Source organism: Grammomys surdaster, unplaced genomic scaffold, assembly GCF_004785775.1.
Source record: "Grammomys surdaster isolate TR1022 unplaced genomic scaffold, NIH_TR_1.0 330, whole genome shotgun sequence".
Classification (NCBI taxonomy): Eukaryota; Metazoa; Chordata; class Mammalia; order Rodentia; family Muridae; genus Grammomys; species Grammomys surdaster.
Window position 1 is genome coordinate 3,145,974 of NW_021604749.1, and position 19,435 is coordinate 3,165,408.

Genomic DNA, 19,435 nt, shown 5'->3' on the forward strand with positions numbered 1-19,435 from the left:
TTTCGAGACAGGGTTTCTCTGTATAGCCCTGGCTGTCCTGGAACTCACTCTGTAGATCAGGCTGGCCTAGAGCTCAGAAATCCGCCTGCCTCTGCCCCCCAAGTGCTGGGATTAAAGGTGTGCGCCACCACTGCCCGGCTGATAGTTTCAAAAATGAATAGGTCATGACATACTTGATATAGAAATTTAAAAGTTACTTAAAGCAGAAAGTCAATTTTGGGTTTCTGAAATATAGGTTAATAGAATATCATTTGAAAATAATGCATAATGTTTTATAAAAACATTTTGTATCTTTTAAAAGGGGTTTTAAAAACATGTTATTTCAATTTTCTGAATTTATACATGCATATACAGCATATGTATTTCTAGTGCTACAACAGCCGCCTGATCCTCTTTGTTTTGTAAGATTTTCTTTTACCTGAAAGTTTGTATTAGCACAGCCTTCTCTGGAGAAAGAATGAATTAAGTAACCTAAGGCCCTTGGTGCAGGGACACTGTAGAGAGCAGGAGGTTCCAGTAGATGGGATTCTCTTAGACTTCTCCACCTCTCAGATCTCTGTGGGATTCCTTCCCTGCTTAGTTCAAACCTAGAGCCAAAGCACAAGTGATAGATGAGTCACCATCTTAGAATAAAAAAGAGAGCGATACCAAGAGATGTTTTCTATCAAAAGATTCAGCTCAAGAAGTCTTTGTTGGAAAGTGTCTTTCTGTATGATGAACTCCATATTGCTTCATAGAAGCTGTGTGTGGCATGGACACTGCAAAATGTGAAAATACAAAACACCCTCCGTATACCCTGGTGGAGCATGTGTAGTGCACAGTCCAGCACTGTGTTTCCACTATCAGTGGAAACATGAACCTGGGAATTGTAAGGTCTGAAAAGGACTCCCCCTTCTAGCAGTAGTGAGTCCAGAGGGAGGGGCCGGTTTTCATGTGCAGCGTAAGCTTGTTGTCAGCCTGCTGTTGAGTGTCTAGTTAAGAAAGAGAGCGCCATCCAAGATGTCATCTATATAGTGATGGGTTACCTTGGATTACCTCAGACATGGAAGACAGGGAAGAAAGGATATGAACAGAAGGAAGAAGAGGAGGAAGCCAGACAAACACATGAATCTAGTGGTTTATAATGGGACTTGGGCACAGATTTGTCCCATATTAAAAGTCACAGATGCAGTTACTATCTGGTCAGATATCAGGTCCAACTCGTGATCTTTAAGCTTTGGACTCCTTGCATAACTATCTTCTTCTGAAATCTTGGCTCTTCCTAACATTATTACCTGTTTAAGATGCCCCCCTCCATTTTCAGCTCCTTCCTTCTGGGAGAAGAAAGAGGGAACAAGAACAGAGGGGGAAGGGAGAGGGAAGGGGCCATGGGCATACATCCTCAAGTATTGCTCGTCTCCTTTTCACTTTGCATTTTGTAGTATGCACTGTGCTTCAGTTTCCAATCTGCATTCACCCTTGGAGCCCTAAACCTCTCTGATGCTGGCTGTAGGTGGTACACGCTGGGGCGGACAAAGGGAGACTCTGGTGAAAAGAGAAGCTGACCTATGTATGTTATGTCCCTTGCAAGATGCAGACTATCACAGAGCTCCTGAAGAGAAGAATTATAAGCTGAGGCTGTGTAACAGCCTGGCGGGGGTGGGGACAAAGAAGAGAGACAGGGGAGAAAGAACTGGGCATACATCTGAAAGAATCAGTATCAGTAGAATACTTGGGATGTCTCATTGGACTAAATTCTAAAACCTCACCATGACTTCTGTCAGTCTGTGGGGAGGTAAAGTGTCTCGTGGCCCCACAAAATGGCATTGCCAAGGGAGAAGCGAGATGCTGGCTATTGCTAGTAGAGAGGAAGCAATGGCAGCAAAAGCAGGTCCCGGATGTTAATCACCTGTGGCATAATAGTTAACTTAGAATAATACTGCAATGTTTTCACATCTGACATTTTCCACAAGCCTGTCTTCTTTTATGTGTACACATGCCAGTGTATAAATTGCCGCATCCATGTCAGTTGTAAAGTAATGGCACCAAGGGCATCATAAATTACCGCAGTGATCCTCAGCAGAAGACACTGTCGTATCTGAATGAGTGTTTCACTTCCAGAGTAATGCATGCCTTCATCTGGCCCAGCAGTCAGCATATTGCCCCGTGTTGATGGATATTGTCAGCTGGAAGCTACACTGCATTTCACTGCACAATAAACATGGCTGTCAAATCCACATAAAGTGAAATCAATTTATCCTGTATGGTCAGTGCATTTTAAATGAAATTAATGTACTGTGGGTATGGTGGCAAAAAGGTAGCATATTAGTTATGCATCTTGGGATCTGAGCCTTTCTGAGTAAGGCATCATTCTGTCTAGTGGGCTTGAGGAAAGACTCTTTGTAAAATGCATTTGTTTTTTCATAATGTTCAGAAAGTGGTCTCACTGCCTCCCTTCATGTTGAGAGAAAAATTCACAATATTAGTGAAATTCTATCCTTTTTGCCTGTCTTTTGTTTTACAGTAAATGATGACCATATTTTCTAAATAATAGCACCTCTTAATGTCCTAATTTATTACTGACTTTGACACAAACAAATTGCTCCTTAAGCAAGGTATCTGGAAATAGGACAGAAGAGCCAGAGATTGATGAGGTGTGTTGCTCCTGTAGAACTTCACTGCCTGCATTGAATAGATTGTTCTAGAAGATGGGGTTGTTGGCTTTAATGCATACTGAACTTAGGGGGGGCAGTATTTCTAGTTTGTGTAGTAGGGACACTGGCTGAGACCATCTGCTGTGCTTACTTCACATTTTGCCATAGGTCTCAATCTACGTAGTTATTCAGTAGTTAATAGAAAGCAAAGCTCGTGTCAGTGTGTTACGCTCCTGCAACAGACGAATATGCAAAAGCCTTATTCACTCCTTCATTTAACACACATTATTAATCAGAATTCTGTGTGCCAAATGCATCATGAGATCTGAGGGGTCCAGCTGCAAGTAAGCCTCAGCCCTCACTCTGTCCTCAAGGAGCTGTCCACCTTGTTTGCTAATAACTCAAGGTTTCAGAACATGTCAAAGATGAGGAATTTAGATATAGTTTCATAAATGATAAAGAAATCCTTTTAATCAACAGAAATATATCAGGACTCTTAAAATAAGTATTTCTTAGTCTACTGGTTTTGCATATGAATTGAAGACCAATTGCCTTTTACGTAATGAATATTTACTATGTTGTTTGGGAATTACTAATATACAAGCATGAGAATAAGAGAGTCTCTAGCTTTGGGAATTTCACATTCCTGAGCTGGAGTGGAAAGGCCAGAAGGAGACAGTCACATAAATAGTAGTTACTTCAGGTTCTGAGCTTGGAGCCCAGAGCCAGGGCGTCTCATATGGGGATCCTCATCAAGGCTACTCCTAGAGCCTGAGTGTCCTTCGTAATTGCCCTCATCCCTTCCATCCAGTTTGTCCTTCCAGAATCAGCTGAAATGCCAGTCTCCCATACACTGGCTGAGCAGCTATCCTGCCTTGTATTCTCTTGGTTCCCTGATAATTCCAGTCCTGTAGAACTTTCACAGACCCAGTCAGTCATAACTGACTCCCAGATTGTGAGCTTCTTGAAGGCTTTATTTGCCTTTCTATCCCCAGTGCATAAGCTCCCCTCATAAGTAATTGCTCAAGGAATACATTTCATTGAATTAATTCATTCCTGAAACAGCAGCAATTGAAAAGGACTGAAGGACAGTGGGACAAGGGTGGAGGAGTAGAGGGCATCTAGGGTGGGATACCATTTGTGGACACACATAGTTTGAAGTAGCAGATATTTCGAAATTATTGATATGACTTTACTTTTGAAGAAAGGCATTACCTCAGGAGCGTCCACTAGATCACAGCCCCAGTCTTAGCTGACTGTAGTGTATGGGGTGGTGACAGAACAACATGCAAAATCAGTTCAGCCTACCCTGACACTATGTCAGAAAGGGCTGCGGACACATCGTCTAAAACTGTGTTTCTGAAAGGTCCCTTAGAACAGAAGATGGGCCAGAGGACAGCAGATAAGCCAGACAGAAAAGTGTGAAATGCTCTCATTATAATGCTTTTCCCATCTTGTTCTTCCTGCCCTGACATTACAGGAAGCAAAGCATTGAATGGCTCTGCAGCTAAACTACAGCAGTATTATTGTTGGCCAACAGGAGGCGCCACTGTGGCTGAAGCACGCGTCTACAGGGATGCCCGGGGCCGTGCCAGCAGCGAACCCCACATCAAGCGACCAATGAATGCGTTCATGGTTTGGGCAAAGGACGAAAGGAGGAAAATTCTTCAGGCCTTCCCTGACATGCATAACTCAAACATTAGCAAAATCTTAGGCAAGTGTTGCAGCCCAGCTGGCATTGATCTCTTACCCCAAGAGGAGGGTAGAGTGGGTGTAAGGGTGTGAAGCAGGGGCAGAAGATAGCCCCCCAAGGGAAACTGATTGGCAGGGAGCAAATGAAACTAAACCAACTGCCTACAGCAGCAGCCTTGTTATTTTCTCTCAGAATGCTACCACACCACAGTTCAGGTGAAGGGATGTTTTATCTATTAAGACAAGGCCTGTAAACTTTCTTCCTGAACAGAATTATCATCAGGGTAAGCCTGACTAAAAAATTTAATTTAGAGCTGAACTTCTTAGAGTAATGGGCTTACATTGTAAATTTAGCGACTATTGAATGAGGTCACAGACTCACAGGGACAGGCTACTTAAGGCTCTTACCCTGGCTTTTTATTTTTCAAGGCAGCCCTGCAAACACAGACCTTCCAGTCCAGGTTCACATGGCACACTGGTGGAATCCACCAAGTACTAGCAGTGCCCACCAAATGGCGTGAAATTCATGGGGTGTGGAACAATGCCTCTAATGATAACTTGAAGACTTGTAAAATAAAGCTACATTTAATCTGACACTGTATGCCTAGTACACATTTTATAGCCATGAGCCTCAGGGTAGAGCTCTGCTTTGCCAGCATGAGCCTCCAGGTTCCCAGGCTTAAACTCTGTTCCATCGGGGTAAGCTCTCCTAGCACAGATTACACAGTTTGGAACTGTTGTGCTCAACATATTGAACATATTTTATTCAACATGCAGCATTACAGTCAACATGTTTCCTCTTCTGAGAGAAGAAACACAGACGGCCCTGTTCTGTTTAAGCTGCCACTGTAGAACAGAACCCCAAGGAGCCGCTGGAAAGCACCAGGCTTAAACTGTGGCTTTAATTCTTTAAATGTTTTGTTCAAGAGCAATAAATATTTAACCTGAGTAAATACCAGTGATCTGGGCACACACAAATACACGTGTTTTGTCACAAAATAAATGATTTAACTTGATTCTGAGACATTTTGAAGCAGGAGCCTCTAAGAAAATTTAAAACATATTTTGGACCAAACAGAGGTGGAACATGGAAACACAGGCTTTTTTCTTTTTTTCTTTTTTTTTTGGGGGGGGGGTAGGGGAGGTACTTTTAAATTTTAAAGCAAATGTTAAATATCATTCCCATTTAGAGAAATTTCAATTTTAGAGTTTCAGAGGTAGGAAGAGGGATGGTATTCTTTTTTAATTTAAATAGCTCTCAAGCTAAAATGTTTCTAATGGACAGAAAATATCTACACATACATACTTTTTTATCTAAATTCAAAGACATATAAAAGAACTCAGTGTTACTCCAGCTTCACCGCTGCTGCTAACTCGGTGGTTGTTTCTTGCCATTTTGGTAGCAGCCTTTGTAAGCTTTCAGATGGCACAGACACCCTCTGTTGCCATCTTGGCAGCCTTGAAGAATCTCTATTATTGATATGCATCCTGTGAAAACATTATGAGGAACATAAAAAGTATATTCATTAAAATATAAACCATTATGCATGAGCATTTCACGTTTCCAGGGTGCCAGGCATCCTAACCTTGGGCCCTATACTGCTGGCAGCTGGCATAATAAGCCGACGGGTATAGCCGATGGAGCTGTGGCTGGCATAACAAGCTGACGGACATAGCCGATGATGGAGCTGCGCAGCTTCATGATCCACCAGGAAAGGACAGAGATACAGTGAGAGCAAACCGGGCTATTGCTGGCCACAGAGACTATGTGTACAACCTTGCCATTTGTTTATGTGTGAAAAACCACCACTGAGGAACTGCTAGCATCCAGTCTGCACAGCTGTGACCACTTTATCCACCAGACACAAAAATGCAATTCAATACATGTAAGAGAACACATCCCTTCTCCGTCAAGTGTTTAGATAATTCTTTGTAAACAATATTAGAGAAAGGAATACTTTTCCTTCTTCCTGTATAAACCATACTTAAAAAAAAGTCTGTGCTTTTATTGGTTCATCCTTGAGAGATCACTTATAGAATTTAAGAATGGGCCACATGACTCCAGCTGCATCTCCATAGCTACTGCCTTTTAAGCAGAGCTTGTGTCACTCTCAGGTAACCGGGTGACCTGCACAGGATGGGTTACTGTGTGGGTAATAATGCTAGCTAGCATTTGCCTAAAGATGCTTGGAGTGTGAGGAGAGGTTTGAATTTCTGAGATCAAGAGAAGCTCTCTGAGAATGTGGTCAGTCAAATATGCCTTGAAAATTTGTGCTGTTAACCCTTTGGGAGAGGGAGAGAGCGAGAGAGCAGGAGAGGAAGGGTAGGTAGGAGAGACAGGTAGAGGCTGAGAGACAGGTAAGCAGGAAAGCTCTTGGATACAGCAGCAAAACCATTTTAAAATTGCACAGTGGGGCTGGTGAGATGGCTCAGAAGGTAAAGGTGCTTGTCTCACAAGCCCGGTGACCTGAGTTCAGTCCTCGGAATCAATATGAAAGTGGAAGAAGAGAGCCAATTTCACAGAGATGTCCTCTGACCCACTTGTACACATGTGCACACACACAGTCATGACAATATTTTGTTTAAATAACAGTATCACCAGCCACAGAGTATTGAGAAAAAATACAATAAATACATTGTCTTTTTTCTTTCTTTCACTTTTTCTTTCTTTTCATTCTTCTATACTTTTTTTTTTTTTTGGTTCTGTGGTTCAAAGGACAAGTTGAGAAGCTCAGTGGTATGTAGTAACAGGAGCTCCTGAGCAAAATCTGTGAAGTACTGGGAGATACGATCTAGGTCTAGAAGATGGCATCATATCTTGCGACCACATACATTCTTAAGGCTATTCTCATGTTTAGGATCTCGCTGGAAATCGATGTCCAACCAGGAGAAGCAACCTTACTATGAAGAGCAGGCCCGGCTAAGCAAAATCCACCTAGAAAAGTACCCAAACTACAAGTATAAACCCCGGCCAAAGCGCACGTGCATTGTGGATGGCAAGAAGCTCCGGATTGGGGAGTACAAGCAACTGATGCGCTCGCGAAGGCAGGAGATGCGACAGTTCTTCACTGTGGGGTAGGTGCTCCAGAGGACCCCAGGAAAGGACCGACCGCAGGGTGCTCCTGGCATGTGTACTGGGGAAAGAGATTAGTGAAGGGAGGAGCTGTGACACATGGAGGATATGACTGTAGGACCCTGCTGTGTTACCAGCCTACAGCCGGGCGGGCTCCTGTCCCTACTCTACATGAACATAGTGATGGCATATCTCCCATGCTCACCAAGATAGCCAATGCCCACACACAGAGTTTCTGGTAGTTTATTTAGACAGACACACAGGGAGAAAAAATAAAAACTGACTCTTAGAAATCCCCACAGCTTCCCGGCTTCTCTGGTGGCACTTCTGACTGTATTCACAATGATCTGCTTTTGTTGTGGGATCTGCCACAAGATAATTGGCCTTGACATTGGTTAGAAGACCTCATTTTTGGCATCGTATCCAGAACTCCTGTTGCAGTAAATTATTCTGTGGTGGAAGCAGTAACAATGTGGATTTTCTTGCTTAAATCAGAAACTGGGCATGTTTTTGATATCTCCAAGTCTGATTTCATGTCATTTTGTTTAAAAATTAGGTAATAGATTTCTGGTATAAATTTCAACTTGGCTGACGGGCTGTCTGCATTCAAAAGAGGCCCCTCCTAACCACAGTAGTCAGGATAAGTGGGGCAGATGGATGCCTAGAGATTCCAGCACACAGACCTTAGCAGCCTGTGGGGGTGGAAACCCCAGGACAACTCTGGAGACAGAGGCTGAAGCAGCTGCAGCCAAAGGGAGAATCCTGGGAGAGAGATGGGAGAGAGGAGTGGAGCAGGCAGAAAGGAAGCCACATTAGCTGGATCTGTGAAGAACAAAGGGGAGCTAAGCATGTGTCTAAAGGGTAAACTTAGTTCCAACCATGAGCAGAGCACAACCTGGAGGTCAGTGAAGGAGTCCTAAGAGTGTGCTGCACCAGGGCCCCAGGAGAACTAGGGCTCTGGGGTTTGAAGAAATGCTGGTCCTGTCACCAACCTGGGCAATGGCTTTTCCTTTGCTCAGCTTCCATTTTCTCACATATGAAATGTGAGGAATGATAGCAGGCATCCTGTATAGCTGCTGAGACAATTCAAGATGACAGAGCTTTCAGAAGTCAGTACTTTGTACAGTACCTGTAAACCCAGCATTGTCATGTTTGACTTACTAGGTAACTACTATGCCAGCAAAAATGTCATCGTGGGCCCTCTGTGAGTCTCCCTAGACTCTGCATTCAGAGACCCTTTTAGGGGTAAAGAAAATTGTCCTGTTTTATTAATTGAAGATTCCAACATGTTAATAAATGAAGATGTGTCAAAATGGGCTTATCAAATACCTCTGTGCTATGAGTGTTTGTATCTTTTAAAATAATGCTTTTAACACAAAAAGTACAATGCAATATAATTTGATCATTCACATGGTAATGAGAGGATTTATGAAAAATACAGGTTCATAGTGCCCTTTCAGTAGGCTAGTCATTTAAACACAATATGGATTTAAGACTGCATGATAAACATCTTGTTTTAACCTGATACTGCATCCCTGAGATTGTATTTATCTTTTGAAAATTTAAATTTGAAAGCTTTTGTGATTCCTGGCCTTTTCCTGGCTCTGTGTGTTGAATGATACTTGGTGGGTCTCTTTGACCACAGCCTAAAAGGTTATCTGAAGTACTCTTCTGTTTCCTGATACTTACTTGAATAGATGAATTGTAGCAATGTCATTTATCTTAGTCATCTTTGCTGCAGAATACATTAAAATGGGCCTATATCCAAATACCATAACACATACTGGTGCAGACTTATAGTTTATTTTATGTAGTCAAACATAATAGATTAGTAACTCCCTGAAATGCAGATGACTTGGTGACATCTGCTGTTTCTTGGATGCCTAGACTGCACTATATATCCTGTACATCCAAGTCACACAATCCATAATCCTCTAAATAAGATACAGGAACTAAGGTTCAAAGAGTTCCTGCGGCTCCCTAAGTTGAAGAGACATCAAAGCTCAACTCTAGGTCTTTGCCTCTGCCATCCCAAACAGCAAAGAAACACTGCTTACCATTTTTTCCTCAAAAGACACCTCACAAGCTCTTCTGGAACAGACATGAGCATAGCTGTGTGATTTGCTAAGGGCTCATGGACCTTGAAACTAATGCAGTATATGACTGTGAGATGTGCTAATAAAGAAGCTGTGACTTACAGAGTTAGGCTGCTCCTGACAGTGCAGGAAGACTTGTTAAGGAAGTGTTTTTAGAGTATGGGATGAACAGGGTTGCCAAATGGCAGGCAATGATCAGAATGGCCCGTCCTCAGTCTGCAGTGCTGAGTGTGTCCCTCTGCCCAGTTCCAGAAACATCTGCTACGTAAAGCTAGGTAATATCCTTACTCACAGATTCTTATTTTCTTTTAAATAGTTAAGTCTGATAGATTGGTCAGTCCCCAAGGTTCAACTTTGGAAATTGATCTTCATTAGCTGTAAGGTTACAACCAGAGGAGCAGAAAGCAAAACAAACAAAACCTCAAAGATCACTATTGAGGTCTTGATGGGGCAAGATTGATTTTTGTATCTGATTTTGAAAAGACATGCATCCCTTTGAGCCAACACCACATACTTTACAGTTTTGTGCATTTAAATGACTGTACAATTGTAACAGATGAGCTAGATGTTTTTAAAAACTTAGCTATCACAAGAAGAACTCTGTGAGTAATATGTAATAGAGATCCCCCTGCCTGGGATTTAACTCCTTCAAATGGTAGATTAAGTATCAGGATTTTGTGATTATTCTGTTAATGCAGAATTGATATTCACTGAGGCACATGTAGCTATCATGATATATTTTTCTTGTTAATCATTACTAAAGCTGCTTTTTATTTGGAAACACATGTAGTAATTTACCTTTGAACTTGTGGGGAATTACATAGATACTCTAGAGTATTCAATGGGAATGAATTTTTAAGCAACCATAGTGGAAAGGTATTGAATACTAATAGTATGCAATTGGCTCTGTTGAGTGAAGAATATAGGCTATTGAAAATATATCAATTATATTAGATAGACACCATCACTATTTGAGAATTGACAGGCACAGTGTTGGTAGACATGAAACCACTTGTCCAAGGGAACAGTTAGTCACGGGTATTGTTGATATTTAAGTTAGGCTGATGTAGGTAGAAAGTGCATCTGCCTTAACATTGTGTGCACCTCACAATTAGAGCCCAAGTAGGACAGTACTGAAGGTCCTGACTCCAAGACAGCCAGTTCCAGCTCCGATGCTAGAATGCCTTTCCCTTGCTGGACCAGCATGTGCTAGTCATTGTTCCTCAGAAGCTCACTTGCCCTTAGGATACTTCCTTAATCTCTATGCTTGTCAGTTTTCTATATGGAGAATAAGGATGACCACAGCACCAATAGCATGAGTCCCTCTGAAGATAGAACGGCTTAGCAAATGGAAAATACTAAGAACATTGTCTAACATGCAGACATGCTATTCTTAAAAAAGAAATCTGTGTCAGGTACTTATTTTGTACTATCTTAGGAGCATTATTTCCCTAGATAATTGTTCCCTAAATGATCTATAACTCTACCATCTTGATCTTAAATCTAAAGGAATAAAATGAAGCCTGTAATACATTGATAAAAACTGGTCATGCTGTTTTTTTTGCACTGGCTGGTAAGGAACCAGCTTAGAACTCTCAGTAGACAATGAGAGAAGACTGCTTATATTTCCACCCCTTCCTACAGCATCAGCCACAGAGCCATACAACCCACCTCACATTCTCACAAGCCAAACCCTGTTGCTTCTGAAAGCCAGAGGACTTCTATCGTAGAGACACATAGTCCTTTTATATTTGGCAAGGCCAGACTATTCCAGAACTACTCTTGGGATTTAAGAGCTTTGCCTCAGTGCTGAGCTCTCTCCAGCCCAGGTAATACTCTGTTCTGTCAGCTACATGCAAACACTTTCAGGATATCTTCAACTTCTGTTTTGATGTACAAGTTCATTATTTGCAGAGCCCAAGGCTTGCTAGCTATCCTGGTTTGTGAAATCTGCAGTGTTTGAATTTTGACTTTGAAATTGATCTGTAAAGGAGGGAAAAGAGCTTTCTAGAAAAATGATTCCTGATAGACAATGCTTGATGCTTTTGGCTGACTTTTTTCAGTTTGTTTATTGACTGAGCAGTCACTTGTTAAGAGCCTATTAGATATCATCAGGATTCCCAGCTCTGTTCTAAGTCACCAAAGCATGAGGCATTGTTTGTATAGACAAGAGGTCTTTGGCATGTTCAATGGTTAGACAAGCCAAACAATGTATGGCTGTGTTAGCTGATAATAGTTTGTCACAGCAGCTGCAGTATAGGTGCTGTTCACACACAAAGCATGGTAAAGTTCTCATCTAGACACATAGACATGAATAACTGGGGCCTAGGAAGGGCGTTTCCTATGCAGACCAGCCATAGGCACCCCAGAGGGAGGGCCTTGAGGTTTGAGAAGGTCTGGCTAGTTGAGAGTAGATTCCTGATTAAGAATTAAGTAGGTATATGTGTAAGGGAGGAAATACTGAGGCAACCATGGAGGAAGTCTAAGGTAGGCTGGATGGAGGAACAGCAAAAGCCAACATTCTTCAGCTCAGGCTGATGTGTTATCGTAATTATTTGTTTATTTTAAGTCTCTAAGACTAAATAATAAGATGACAGAACCAAAGTAGGATATAGTTTTAGACTTTATCCCCACAGAATCTTGTGTAGCCACAGAAGGGTCTTTGATTTTCTTTGTTTTATGTCACCAACCAGCATTGTAATCCTTAGCATGTCCACTCAGGCTCCTGGAGGGCTGCCATGCTGCCTGCCCACCATGGAGCTGCTTCCTTTGGGAAACCTCTCCAATACCAGAAGGTTCTTCCTCCTTCACTGCTCTGAAACCTGCCTGCTGACTTGCAAGTTAGTCCTGCTCATCTGGTCTGGTCACCTGTTTATGAGGACAATCATATAGCTTTTAAAGATTGTCACATCCTTATCTTTTCTTTGTCATTGTCCTTCTCAGACTTCTAGTCTCATATCTTTTCTTGACTGAAATATCCCCATGTATTTTTTCATTGGTTTTCCCTCCCACTTACCAGTTTGTTCCCATATCCAGTAACTCGATATATTCACCAGGGGTTTACTGAGTGTGTCCTGTGCTCAGGCCTTGTCTGGACTCTGGAGCTACATTAGTAAAGAATCCTATCGTTATGAAGCTTACATTCTAGTGGTAGAAGAAGTCAGACAATCAATCAATCAATCAATCAGTAAGTGTATGAAATATCTACTTGTGCCTTCAGAGAGGCAAAATAAGGAAAAGTAAAATAAGGACAAGAGAAAAGTAAAATAAGGACAGTAAAGTGGCAGAGTGTTGCAGAGGTTGTTCCAGTGGTCAGGGGAGCCCCAGGACATTTTCCTAAGAGAGTGAGAACAAAGACCGAAGCTGATAAGGAAGCAGGCTCTGCCAATACTCAGCAGTGGAGACAGAAAGCTCTAAGGTCCCCAGCCATAACTATGCCTAGTTTATTCAGGAAGGGAAGACAAAGGCCAGAATGGCAGGAGCAAAGCAGCGGGAATAGGTAGAAAGAACCTACATCAGAGAGATGTAGAAAGCCAAGCTGTGAAAGACCTTATAGGTCATTGTGAAGTTGATTTTTACTCTAGGCAAAGAGAAAAGGCTTTGAAGAATACAAAACAAAGCAAAACAAAAGATGCTGAGCTTTGGCCTGGTTTTTGAGAGGATCATTCTGATCACTGTGTTGGGACTTGTCTGAGGAGGAACAGCCTGTTGCAAAGAGGCTAGGCTCCTAGGATAAATCATATTTGAATTGATGATGGCTGGACCAGGTGTGTAGGAGTAGAGGTGCCAAGAAGTAGATAGATGCTAGATATTTTCCCAGTAGAGAACCAACATGATTTGCTAATGGATTAACTGTAATTAAAAGAGCTCTTACTAAGGATTGGCTTAAGCAACTGCGAAGGTTGAAAGGACTTGTTAAGATCAGAATGGCCACAGGAAGGCTGGAAATCCAGAGAATGAGCAGGAGTTTGGTTTTACACCTGTAAGACTGAGGTAGTCTTTAGCATCCACATAAAGGAACACCAAAGGGAAAGGGGTGTGTGTGTGTGTGAGTGTGTGTGTGTGTGTGTGTGTGTGTGTGTGAGAGAGAGAGAGAGAGAGAGAGAGAGAGAGAGAGAGAGAGAGAGAGAAGAAGGGGGTTAGTTTAGGAGAGCGGTACTTGCTAGAGATACAAACTTTGGAGTGGTCAACACAGAGATACTGTTTAAAGACACAGAATTGGATGAGGATCAAGCTGACTTTGGATTTAATAGTTTGGAGATTGTTGGTGATCTCCTCTTGAGTTGTTTCAGCACAGGATTGGAAGTAATCAAAACAGGTCTAAGAAAGAATTGAGTGGAATAAATGAAGAGAGAGAACCTTCCTGAGTTCTGCTTTAGAACGTCAGAGAAGTGGAGCAGCAGCTGGAGAGGAGGGGAGAGCAGACATGACGGTGTGGATGGAAGAGACCGTGACTGGAGGGAGTCCTTAGTAAGCCATGAAAAATAGGTCCAGAGGACAAGCAAGAGGCCTCCCTGTCAGATTCTGAACTTACTAAAAGTTGCAGTGTGGGTAGAGGGTTGGCCTCAGAGCTGTGAGCAGGTCAGTTCGATGGTGGGAACTTCCAGAAAGTCTCATCTACTGTGTTTCTACTTCCCCCGTCATATGAAAAACCACGTCATCAGCTTAAAGTAAGAAGTCAGATATTTGATGAGCATCGAAAGTAGGAAAGGGAAAGGAGTGGACCAGGAGACTGTGCCATGCACTGTCTGGAGAGGCTGGTGCACAGCTCATGGTTTAGATGTAGAAAGCAGAAGCAAGGTAGTACAACTTATCCACCTAAGTTCATCTCAGGTCTGAGCAGGGCAGGAACGACTGACCCACTAGTAAAGCAATGTTTTGGAAGTGGGTAAGTAGGGTGGAGGCCTGGAGAGGAGCACCAGCAACGAGCCATAGAAGAATCGCAGTAATGGGGAAAAGTTAAATCAGGAGAGGGCTAGGCTTTGAGCACAATTTACATTTATTTAAGACATAAAGATAAATGACATACAGATATTTTGCTTAAAATATTTCAAAGAGCAACCATCTGTTTTGTGAAAAGCACGTTTTCTGTATTTAAAGAAAATGTTTGATAGTTTGTGTTGGTCTGCAAAGTTTAGAATAGCTGTCACCTTAGGAAATCTGTAAAATGGGTCAATATTGCAGAAGAGTGTTCTCTTTACACTTGTAATTAAGGCAATAATATATATATATATGTAAATATAAAATATATATGCTATAATTAGTCAGTTGCAAATGCAATATAGTATCTCCTGCTCTGGGCAGGTTAGCATAAAATTAAATTTGTGCTAATTTACTTTCAAAAAATTTGAAGCATATATTTTTAGAATCTGAGAGGGAGCAGGACTTCATGTGATGTATCTACAAATAGATGTAACTTCTCCTCTCACTTGCTTCCTATGTCAGTCCCAGCTAGCCAGGTGCTGCTGAGTCCTTGGCTTTTATCATCTCTGGGGTGATAAGATCTCAAGGGCTGTGGTCATGCTTGTTGAACAAAGATATGTGTATTTGTGTCTGTGTGTGTGTGTGTGTGTGTGTACATGTTAAAATTACACAAACAAGCATGTTATGTTAGTAAAGGGTTAAAGAATCAGGGGCTATCCCTCTGGTGACTGAAGGTCATTAAAGGCAGTGCGCACACATCTCCAGGCATCCTGGCTTTTCTCCTTCTATAAATAAGACTGGATACCTCTGTTAGGAAATGACACCTATCCAGGAGTGTCCTGGACCTAACAGACTGGCAGCAAGGCTGCTTCATACACATGCATGCTTCATACACATGAGAGTAAGCTATATAGAAAGTCTTATTGATGTAGAAGCCTAATAAGAATTGTTCAAATGATGACTGACTAGAAGCCTTGGTTACAACCAGGCAAGAGGACCTTGCAGAACACCCCGACCCATTTTTACGAACATATGAATACCAAGGCTGAGGAAGAGTTACTACAGCGATGCTTGAGGTGAATGTTGACTATCATTTGCTGCCCATAATCATTGAGGACCACTCGATAAATGACACCTCAGACACAGTATCTGGGTTGAGTAGAGCTTTGATTCTTGTGTGCTGAGTGAAAGGAGAGACACAGTGGCAGCTCTCACTGCACAGGAGAGCTTGACTGTCACAAGATCTGCTGGTTTGTTTGAACTGGGGACACAGTATAAAGAGGTGATCTGGTGTGACTCAACTTGGCATCTGCTGGGATGAGGCAGGAGCCGCATGCCTGGTGTCCCTTATTATTAGGGTGTAAAGCTCTTTATTACTGAGTCCTCCAGCTCCAGCTTCATCCTCAGCCTCAGGAGTAGTGATATCCAAGATGATTATTCTGGAAGGACCCTAGCCTGGAAAGTCCAGCTAAAGAAACAAGGACACATTAGAATAGAGGCGAAGTGAATCCTTTACCAAATGTGACTATTTGGGACGTACAAGGCCCTTTCCCATTTTTTTTCTCTTTCATCCATAGTTCTCAAACCAAGTTGACGACACCAACTCACTTAAGAGTAGCTTTACAGCATGCCCATGCCTCTCAAGTATTTAAAAAAAAAAAACTGCTCTCTGGTCTCTTTTTAAAAATGGTCTCAAATGGACCTCTGTGGTCTTAACTGAAGCATTTGTGCCCAACCCAATGCCAAGTGTGATCTGAGCTCTGTGATGTTTGCCAAATTGAAGTTCTGCCTTTATGTTGTGAAACTGTCAGCAAATTGCTGCGTTGTATTATTTAACCACCAGCCGCAGCTTTAGAAACAGTCCAGGGATTCTTCCAAGAACATTTTTTGTCACTTCTGGCCCCTTAACATGTTACAGAGGGCCTGGTTTGGCAGATGTGGGTTAGGAAGTCCCAGGTCTCATGTGAGAACCTATAGAGATTCCCTCTCTCTCCCATTTTTGTTTTTGAATCTATACAGGCAACAGCCTCAGATTCCCATCACCACAGGAACAGGTGTTGTGTATCCTGGTGCTATTACTATGGCAACGACCACACCATCACCTCAGATGACATCTGACTGCTCTAGCACCTCTGCCAGCCCAGAGCCCAGCCTCCCTGTCATCCAGAGCACGTATGGTATGAAGATGGACGGCGCAAGCCTGGCTGGGAACGACATGATTAATGGAGAGGATGAAATGGAAGCCTATGACGACTACGAAGATGATCCCAAATCAGACTATAGCAGCGAAAACGAGGCCCCAGAGCCTGTCAGTGCCAACTGAGGAGCTTTTGTTTGCTGAATTAAAACACTCTGACATTTCGCTCCCTTTCCCCAACAACAACAACAACAAAGTTCTTAAAGAGCCCGCATGCATTTGTGGCTCCACAATACATCAGCAGAATGGTCTTAATTGCTTCGTAACGTGTGAGACAGATTACGTTTTCCTGATTTTTCATAAACTTGAGTTTTTGTCGTTACCGTTACTGTTGTTGTTTATTTAGGTGAAGACGTATTAAATATGAGACACCGGGACTTGGAAACCTATCTCCGCCCATCGCCGTCTTACGAGTCTTACATTTCTGTCTTACTAGTTTTCTTTTGGATGTTGACAAAGGGTTTAAGTTACTGTTTTAGATGGGGTTAAACATTCTCACTCAGGTATGCTGTGCCGGCTACAGGTTGTGAATGTGTTTTTATTCTGAATTACTTTAGAAAACAACTGAGGATTTCGTATTGTGAAACCGGACAAGTCCACGGCGTGAGCGGCTGCATATAGAACATGTTCAAAAGGCCTCGGAATTCCATTTTTTTTCCATGTGTAGAATTCAACTTTGAATGTGCCAAACTTTTTTCATAACTTTTGAATCTTAACTATTTTGAAAGTCTTACAGGAGACACTGCAAAGTCTTAGACAATCTTTGACATCTTAAAATAAAATAGCAAACCACATTTTTTTTCCAGAAAATGGTGAAGTACTCAGGAATCTGGAGACAACATATTGTAAGAAATGAGCAAGGCTGCCACAGTGCATGAACCCAGTTGTGTTTGCCTCTTGATGTGCCATCAGTGTGTGGCGTGGGATGACATAGATCAGAGTAGTCACCACACCAGACACCACACGGTGGGCTCCCCTGTCTGAGACCGCCTCTCACTACATCCATTCTTACCTTGCCTTCTGCCCTGACATTCAATCTTAACACATTGTTCTCTTAATAATTTATTCATTCCAGAATGTCAAGGGTCCACTTACTATTTATTTTAAAAATTATTGGTGGCATTAATTTAATATTTTTTTTGCCCTCCTTGCCCTTTAACCTCTTTTTTCCTGCTGGATACAAAAGATGTACATAGCAATCTCATGTCCCCAGAGCCCCTGGAAACATTTCTGAAGTGAAGCTAGTACATGCATATATTGTTGTTTTTAAAGATGAGTATATATCTGGCTGCAGGGTCGTCCATCTGTGTCAAGGTGTCCTACATTTAAACATGTATGCCCCCAGGAGTCACTGTGACCTCAGGTCTTTGACTAGAGTTTCTCCCTCATTCAGTTTTTCAGTAGAACCTGAGTTCCATTCAGCAGTGAGGGTCAGCAGTGGTTACTGCCCAGCAAGGAGCCTCTCCCAGCCACTCTGAAGCCCAAGGACCATGGGCCACACAGGGGTCTACGTTGGAGCTGGCATACTGTCATCTTTACTGAGCTACCTGGTCCCAGCTGGCACATCCATGGAGATTTTTGCAAAATCTACAAGTTATTATACAACTCAAAGGAAAGACAGGGTGAAAGAAAACCGCAGGGAAGGGAAGTATGGGTGTGCTGCCAGCTCCTAGGGACAGATGGTAGAAATACCCACCAGCTCCTCTGAAGACCTCGTTTCTCAGTGGCTGCTTGTGAACGCTGCTGACCAGCTCTTGCCACTCAAGGCGAGCTCTGGAGACGAGACATGCTGCAGGGCTGAGAGATATCATGGCTCCCTCTCCCATCTCCTAACTATAGGCAGTTCTTCTAAGTTGTGAGTTTGACCAACCTGAACCCAAGCCTGTTGCTTACAGGGAGCCTTACTCAGAGCCCTTCAGTGGGAGGTGTCAGTGAATAGTACAACCTAACATCTAAGCATCAGGACAAAGAACAGCTCCATCAAAAATTGAGCCATTTTGTCACTTGGGAAAAAGTAGTAAAGCTTCATATTTATTTAAAGAGTGCTCTAGGCCGTGCCTAATAGCAATAGATAGGTCTAGCCAAGAGATGACAAGCTGAGTCATTAGCTGTGAGTGCTCTCCATAAGCGTTAAGGTACTGCTAGGAATGTTTTGTTCTTATATTAGCTGGGGATTGGAACTTTGTTCTTGTACATTGATTTCATATGAGGAAGAGGTCACTTTTCAGAAACAAAATGAGTATTTATTATGTCTTACTGATTTCTTGGATGTTCTCTCTCCTCCTCAGTTTCTCCTCATGCTTCCCCACTTCTCTTTGGCTTCTGTTCCCATTGGTATGTTTGTTTTTGTTTGTTTGTTCTTTTTTTAAAAGACTGTGCTGCATAGGTAGAATATTGTATGGCTAGCATTGTATTGTATGTAATTAATTTTGCACAAAGGCAAACATTTAGCACAGTAGTTAATTTTGTTTGTTTTTATGACCATGCCAAAATAATATTCTGGGCTAGTAGAGAACAAAGGACCGTTCTTTAGGATTGAAACTTGATTTTGCTTGTAGTAAGAAAAAGAAAACGAAAAAGACAAAAATCCCACACACTCACAGATGTCGTTTCGTAAGTGTTGCAAGCACTGGAAGTAAATGGTATTTTTATCACTGACTAATGTGAAACTGGTATGGAAACTACATGAACAAGTCACCTGTTCCGACTCGTGTGGGCTCGCCTCACAGTTGCCAGATCTGAGTCATTTTTATGTCTTGTTATTTCATTTATTTATGCAAAATACATGTGTGTAGGAACACTCTGTGTCAGCTCCAGCTCG

General features: G+C 42.2%; 1 protein-coding gene across 3 annotated transcripts in view; it reads left to right on the forward strand.

The window, feature by feature from the left end:
• The window catches only part of Sox6 (SRY-box 6), a 545,917-nt gene extending 527,672 nt beyond the window's left edge, over positions 1 to 18,245 (forward strand). For all 3 annotated transcript variants that reach the window (XM_028778215.1, XM_028778216.1, XM_028778214.1), the window contains 3 exons: positions 4,114 to 4,347; positions 7,184 to 7,400; positions 16,437 to 18,245. In XM_028778215.1, coding sequence (XP_028634048.1) covers positions 4,114 to 4,347; positions 7,184 to 7,400; positions 16,437 to 16,740 — 755 coding nt within the window. In that variant the 3' untranslated portion in view covers positions 16,741 to 18,245. The remainder of the gene's footprint in view (positions 1 to 4,113; positions 4,348 to 7,183; positions 7,401 to 16,436) is intronic.
• The last annotated feature ends 1,190 nt before the right edge of the window (positions 18,246 to 19,435 follow it).